At 37.2% G+C, this 8,046-nt stretch overlaps 1 protein-coding gene across 1 annotated transcript in view; it reads right to left on the bottom strand.

Annotated features, from left to right (window-relative positions):
- Window positions 1-7,808, bottom strand: part of KLF5 (Kruppel-like factor 5 (intestinal)) — a 16,622-nt gene extending 8,814 nt beyond the window's left edge. Inside the window, exons 1-2 of the mRNA XM_010831977.1 lie at window positions 6,868-7,808; window positions 5,792-5,851 (exon numbers count right to left, since the gene is read on the bottom strand). Of these exons, the coding sequence (XP_010830279.1) occupies window positions 5,792-5,851; window positions 6,868-7,729 (922 nt within the window). The 5' untranslated portion in view covers window positions 7,730-7,808. The remainder of the gene's footprint in view (window positions 1-5,791; window positions 5,852-6,867) is intronic.
- Window positions 7,809-8,046: the final 238 nt, after the last annotated feature.

An 8,046-nucleotide genomic window follows, 5' to 3' on the forward strand; every position in this document is an offset into this window, starting at 1 on the left:
TGTACAAGGGTAAATCAACTCTACATAAACAAGTTTTCTTTTCCAGAACTGGACTGGATTTGAGGAAAAACAAGGAACTGTGGAGCCCCTTGTGCTGGTCAAAGACACACAGAACAGGGGTGGGCATGCCACCCAAGGTGGCAGTCTCTACCCCAGCAGGACCAATCTCTAGGCACCTAAGCACCTCCGCCACTTCTCCTAAGTGTCAGTTGCTCAGTTGTGTCTGACTCTTTTCGACCCTGGACTGGAGCCCGCCAGGCTCCTCTGTCCAGGGAATTCTCCAGGCAAGGATACTGGAGCAGGTAGCCACTCCCTTCTCCAGAGGATCTTCTCAACCCAGGGATCCAACCAGGGTCTCCCGCATTGCAGGCAGATTCTTTACCATCTGAGCCCCAGGGGTTCTGGACAAAAACATCCTCTATCACTGACAGTGTTAATGAAATACCAGTTCCTGAGTCTCCTGACACAAATATGACATTCAGATTCACTTTCTTGTAATAAGAACCCAAAGTAAAATTTTTAAAGAGTAAAGTCTCGGTGAAATATTTTACCTTTTTTAACCAAAAGGTAAACCAAAGGTAAACCAAGTATTTTACCTTTTTTAACCAAAATAGAAAAATTCTATATTTTCATTTTTCTAGTACTGAATGAGTCCTAATTATCCTTTCCTTAAATTTGCACTTAACATGGTTATCTTGACCTGGAGATTCTTCCCAGCTCTAAACAGTGTGCATTTATAAAGTAGTCACAGGTATATTCTTCTGCCAGGATGTTTTTTAATGAAAGTTACCTCTGGGGCACTTCTAAAACAGCAACTCACCTTAATCGGAGTTGTAAGAGATTCTTGGATATAAATAATACAGGCTGACAGAATAGGAATGCTGCTACAGAGATACTTGCTAAACTAGGACATTACTTTGTTTCTAATCTTTCACCTGAAAAGATGTAGGTCATCAAGTAAACAGCTACTACATTCTATAAAACTAAAAATATCTGCCAAAGTAAAAACCTTTGGTGATTAAAATATTTTACTTTTAAAAACATTACCGTCCTCACTATCTTCACAGCTAATTGTTTCTATCTCGACTTCAGCAATTCTATTTAGTCCATTCATGAACTATCTTCTCCCACTAATCTATAAAAACAGGGAAGAAGAGATTTTCTTTGGATTCTTGAAAAATCAAAAATGTCTGCTTAATCAAATTATACTTATTAACCTTCCATATGCTTTATCATCTCAAAACAATGTTTAATCAATTTCCTATGTAAATGTTTTTCAGATGAAAGAGCAAGTCCCAGAAGCAAAGTTAAACCTTTCCCGTGAGTCATTAAAAAGAAATTGTTTCTAAGCTTCTATGCTCATAAATACCTTTCCAGGCATCTAAATGAGTGACTCTCTTATAGCTACTTTTTTTTTTAATGTTAACTTGAACTTCTCAATATAGAAAAATAAATTTCAAAGCTGCAAACAAAAATAATTTAAGAATGTCTAACTGGTAACACATAACAGGCTAAATGGGATACTTTTTCCTGCAGTTTTCAAATATAAACTCAAAAATATCAGTTGAGTACTAATTTCATCCTGCAAAATTTTTTCACCCCTACCAACATTGATCTCTAGACACAAACTGCATGATCTCCACTAAGGCTGTATACGTATATATGGAGACATATATGTATGCACACACATATATAAAATCTTATTCTGATTTTAATTCTAAATCATTTTTTAAGGAAATTAATTCCTTTCTATATTTTTAAAAATGTTTTACCACTTCCCACAGTTCCACAAAAAAAGGAATAATTCATGTTCAGAACATTTTGAATGTTTTCTATTTGTGGGGAAGTGCTGCAAATGAAAATACCTTTATTATCAACATGGCCAGTATTTTAAAACAAAAATCTATACCTAAGACATCCAATGGATAGTAAGTGTAGAGCAAGGAACTAAATAGGAATTTATACCTAGGGATTTTTTAGTACACAAACTGAAACTAAAATCAACTGAGTAACAAATCTCTAGCAGAGATTATGTATTTTGAAGTACACACAGTACCGTCTTAATATAAATGTCATTAGAAAAGTGTTCTACACAGGAAGTGAGGCAGCAGGTGGGAATTTAGCCCCTTTACAAGTAGTCTTGGGCTAGAAATCTTTCCAAGGCTTACTGCGAAATTCTTTCTTAAACAAGGAATCCCGAATACAGCTGTGAGATTCTAACAGGACAGTGCTTCACTTCACCCACGGTCCACTTGGTATTATGTTATTTGTATGTTTCCATTTTCTTTTTTGGGGGTGTTTCCAACTGTCCTTCTCTTGTCAATCAGCGGCAGTCATTCTGGGATCATGTAGTCCACATGTAGCAACCTGGGCACAGAGTCTGGATCTAATGGCTACTGACGCCCAGTGTGTGTGCTGCTCAGACTATGAACAACTGCTCCCTTTCTGCCCTGCTCCAGATAGCTGCCAAATGACCATAAAACCTTACCATACCCTCTTTCCCCAACTGCTTTACCATATACTCCAGGGCGAAGTGCACAGCCACACATGTGACTAAAACTACTCAGATTTCAAACATCGGTATTCAGAGTGCACTGTTTGCTTTTTCAGAACTCTTTCTTTAGAAAGTAAGTACTTTTTACTAAAGTGTAAACAATTTTCAAAGAAGTTTCCACACTCAATGTAAAAGCAGCATTTCAACTCATGGGACTCAGGCATACCAAGAAACTAGCATCGGGTGATAAATGTTTTCAGTTTCTTGCCAATGTGCTTTTTAAAATGCTGTTAAAAGGACAAATATTTTTATTTGGAAATATACACTTTGTGACACTGTTGCCTAAGTGTATGGCCTTAGAAATAAGCCATACTTATTTCTAATCAGAGGTGCTATATATATATATATATACACACACACACACATACACACACATATATGCTAGAAGTAACACACAAACACTTCCACACAGGTAATAAGGATATCCCTATAGGCCAGTAAGTATGCTATCACATATAAAGACACAGCACGCTTTTTACAACTTTTCCCCTAGAACAGAGGCAACATCAATTTCAGGTATTTTGTCTAACTATATAGAGCTTTGTATTACTTTTGTATATTCTTTCTGAATAAAGAAATCAAAATGTATAAACCTAGAAAACCTTGAATGCTATGAGACTTCCAACTGCTATTTTCTACCCTTTCATCTCGAATTTTTTAAAAAAACGTCATTTGAGAAAGACTATGTCCTTATGTTCGGTTTATAAGTCAAGAAGCATTTGCAATCTAAAAATCCAGAATAAGCAATTAAACAGAACTCAGGCGTAGGTTGTTTTAATTGCTTAAAACATTTTAAAAACATAAGGTAACCTGACATTTTAAAGCAATTAAAATTATTTTCTAAAGAAGTCCTAGGGTCCTGCACATTCTGCCTAAAGTGGCAATCATTAAAAAATTTTTATATCAAAAATACAATATCAACATTCCCATATAAATTTTTAAAGTCCTCTAACAAAAAAAGCTAATTACATTGACAGAAGTTATTTAGAAATACCTGGGCCTTTAAAGGAAGAAGAAAAAAAAATACTTCACTAGCTTCAGATACATTCATTAAAAAACGACAGGGTGGGGAGGATGCAATGAGAGCGCACAGGTAATTTTCAAAGGCATTGTGTAGAAACTAAAAATGAGGAGAAAACAACCTCAATGCTCTATGATTACCCAAGAACGGGTTTAGCCAGATGAACAAGTCTGCCACAAACCCTCCTCGAGGCATCTGAAAGGCTATCAAACAAAACTTTATTAAACTGGATTACGGGGTCTCACTCATCAGATGTCAATGGACACACATTTATGATCGGGTGGAAAAGTTGATACATGGGATTCAAACTAGGCCTACATCTTATTTTTAGTTGGTTTTTATCTTTTTCAGTATAAGCATCGTTAAGACAACCCACTATTAAATTTCCCTGCCAGCAGGTCAAGTTCCAGAATCCCAGGTATAAGCATTCTGAGCACTAAACCCTGCCAGGGGTTGCAAGGCCATTTAGATATGCCCTGACTACATCCCGGCAATAAGCAGTTGATTGCATCGATATATGGAATCACGTTCCTCTTTATTAGGAGACTTTAACCTCAGGAGAAACATTGTTTCCTCCTTCCTATCTCCCATTTCAAGGACTTTCAAAGGAGAAAAAAAACAGCTCAAAAGTTCTGAAGTTATTTCCTCTTCTCCTTAATCATAGTTCAGGTAAAAATCCATTTTCAATGTTTCTTCCTAAATATATAATGTATATTCTATAAAAGGATAGTTTAGCATTTCTATAGGGACTGTTTTCATGGTCTTGTCATTTGTATGCTGAAAACTTCAGATTGAGTTTACATGCTTAATGGGTGTTTGTTTAAGTATAAATATAACTTCTACTTTGGGATTAGGAGATAGCCTTTTGTCTCCACCTAAAAACTTGAGGTTGAAACAACCCACTGCTTTCACTGATAAATGCAGGAGATGTCTTTTCTTTAAAAGCAATTTCTCAGAAAGCCCTGGAATCTACCACATTGTCGCCAACACTATTTAGATTTTAAGTAGTATTTATCACTGGGATATCAAGCAATACTTCCCAATGCGCATATGAAATGTCTGCAGCCATGTTCCTCTTTGAGCTCTATCTCAGCACTGACCTTTGTTCAAAGGCTTTTACTTTTTAATGCAGCAGTTAGAGATAACTACTTCATTTATCAAAACTCAATTTCCATAGTAACATCTAGCCTGGGGAGATTCAAGTCCTCACACTAATCCAGCAGCCCATTCAAAGGAACTGTTGAATACTTTGGTTTCCATAGCAATGATGGAATAAAACATTTTGCTAGGTCATTGCTTTTATTAGCAAACTTATTCTCTGAACTTTAGGTTAAAGCTGCATTTACGGAGAGGAAAAAAACACAATCACTTTGTATAGGTTCTTTCCTTTAGGTCTATCTTTTTAAGAAAATCACTAATGGTAACCACCCATAGTTTTAAAAATACTTTGGGTATTTGGAGATTTTTACAGCTTGCCACCACCTAATTTCGTCCTCAAATAAGTTCTGATATAAAGTTTTAAAATTAAAAAGCATTTTAAAATGAGTGTATAGATCTGACAAAGTTTTTATAAAATTATAGGGCTAAACATTTTAAACACGGATGAGATACTAGCTGGAATAAAGTCTCTCCAATGTATAATATGGACTGGGGTAGAATGTAAAATAGCTTTCAAACCATGACCCTAGTTTTGCCTGATTTTAGTATTTTTCAATTTCCAGCCCACCTTTTACCAGCAGGGAAAACATGCTAAATACAGATATTTTAGGCTCAAGGTGAAATTAAGATAATTTATTAAGCAATTACGCTTTACCTGCTAAATGGAAAAGGCTTTAGTGTTTGATGTAGTTTTATAGAAGCCAACTGATTTGTTACGGAGGGAGAAAATGAGTTACATTTTTTTCCTTCAAGATAGGAATAGCAGTGCCATTAAAGTTTTAAAATCCATTAGTAAACATTGTTGTTTATGTTTGGGAGCAATTAATTCTATCTGAGGTGACAGGGCAAGGCCTTAATGAGGGAACATCAGCCTTCCTGGAACCAAACTTTTTTCACTGAACTGAATTTTGAGCCAAGCCAGTGCTGAAAAAGGTAAGCCATTAAAAAATAAAAGTTGACAGAAGAAAGAAGAGATCAAACATGTGCTGGCTTTTAAAAGGATGAATACCACTTATACTATTTACACAACTCACAGAATTAACAAGAAAATTACATACCAGTATGAGTCCTCAGGTGAGCTTTTAAATGAGAAGACTTTGTATAAACTTTTGTGCAGCCTGAAACAAAGGAGAAGAAGAACAACGTGTCATTCTGGAGATCCTTTTGAAATCTTTACATCTGATGATTCAGTGTTTAAAATCGGGCTTTAAAGATGAAATCCCTCATGCAAGGAGATATTTGAAGCTTCAGTTTTAAGAGATGTTTTAAAGCATACTCCCCTATTACCTGATTAAAGGTATAAAGTGATTTGCTTTATGTTTCACTTTAGCAGAAAGAGAGCAGACAATCAAGCCAAACTACAAATGGGAAATCTATGTTTATACCAGTAGGTGCTTTACACTAGTAACACATACCTCAGTGATTTAAAAAATTTTAATGGCTCTAGAGCTGACAATGTTAAACCATTATCCAAGATGACTGCAATTTTCTGTACTCCCACATTTCTTATTTTTCCATTTAGTATGTCATGTCATATCATGTACCACAGTCAATAAATTATACCCTGTATTAATCATAAACTAGCTTATGCCAGCAAGTTCCAGATATATTTATCACAGTCATCAATTTATATTTTGGACCACATATCTCATTCAAGAAAGAGCATATGCTCACACGCTATCAGAACCAACCTTGAAATCTATTCTATAGATGGTCTGGTCTTGCACCAACCCACTCTTCATTGCCACCCCTTCTTTTCCTCTATGTTACTTAAGTAATTCCTTTCCAGGTTACTTCATTTAGAATTAAGAACTCCAATTTAGATTGCTACAGTAACAACGTAAGTGTAGCAAGACTCTCACGTATTTAACATTAAAAAGAAAAGAGTCCAGTAACTTTTTTTCCCCATAATATTCCAAATTTTTTTTTTTTTACTATATCAAATAAGCACAAAGTAACTAAACAGTTACTTGAGTAAGGCACTGGAGACTGGGATGCGACAAGAGCAGAGCAGGTGAATTTTTTTAAATGTCAACCACTCCTCTCCCATGTACAGCTGGAATGTGAGGTGGAAAATGGCACACATGAACACACTAAACACACACAGATTCTTCAGCCAGGCAGGATCACATACCTGGGTAATCGCAGTAGTGGATGCGCCGTTTCTCCAAATCGGGGTTACTCCTTCTATTGTATCTGACAGGCTGGATGTTTTGCGAAGTAACTGGCAGGGTGGCAGGTAAATTTGGATTATGAATTGCCAGTTTAGAAGCAATGGTAGCAGCATAGGATGGAGGTGGGGTTAAATTCTGAAGCATCTCTGCTTGTCTATCTGGACTTCCAGGCTCTGAGCTTGGTGGTGACGGGGGGAAGTAAGTGGCCTGCTGGGGAAGAAACTGACTTGGCATGGTGTATGTGCAAGGGGGCATGCTCTGGAATTGCTTCATGGCGGTCGGCGGGACGGCGGAGGTGTGAGTGTTAAGGCCTGCCATGGCGGCCGACATTGAAACGTTAAGAGTGTCCATTACTGCTGTCTGGTTGGTAGAACTGGGCATATCTAGATCCGGTGTATTCAGGAGCTGGTACAGATGGCCCTGCTGGGGAGGGACAGAAAGATGAAGGTCTGGTGTAGGAAGTTCTTGTTTGATGAAAATATTGTTCACCTCTGGAGCTGCGGTCTGGTGGGAGCTGAATATGCTGGTGAACTCAGGGAGGGCCTGGGTTGGGGCCGGAGGAGGGGCTGTCGTCTCACTCTGGTGGCTGAAAATGGTAACAGGTTCTGTCTTGATGTGTGTTACACACGGTCTCTGGGATTTGTAGAGGCCAGTTCTCAGGTGAGTGATGTCAGGGAGGAAGACGTTCATGTTGATACTGTAAGGTAACCCTTCACTGTCAGTGAAGAACTGGTCTACGACTGAGGCACTGTCTCGTCTATACTTTTTATGTTCTGGAATTATAGAAACTGGAGGAAGCTGAGGTGTCAGGTACTTCTCCATTTCACATCTTGTCTAAAAAAGAAGAGATAGAAATATGTATAATCCGCCCAATTCATCATCTCGGGAAGAACAAACTGCTTACTAAAAATTCCCAACAATTCTATGAAAAGTACCAAGGCAAACTCCTCTAAGTATTGCTTATACACCTATCAGGTTTGTCAACTGTGTAACAAATGGTTCACCAAAAACCTTACGAAAATGTGTATAACAAGTGTTTGGTAAAATCGCACCCAGTCAACCCCAGACAAAAACTGAAAGAGACAAATCAAGAAGAAAAAGGAAGCAAAGAGAAAAAATATTCCTTTCTGATGCAATAA

This window comes from Bison bison, unplaced genomic scaffold, assembly GCF_000754665.1.
Source record: "Bison bison bison isolate TAMUID 2011002044 unplaced genomic scaffold, Bison_UMD1.0 scf7180017860360, whole genome shotgun sequence".
NCBI classification, from domain to species: domain Eukaryota; kingdom Metazoa; phylum Chordata; class Mammalia; order Artiodactyla; family Bovidae; genus Bison; species Bison bison.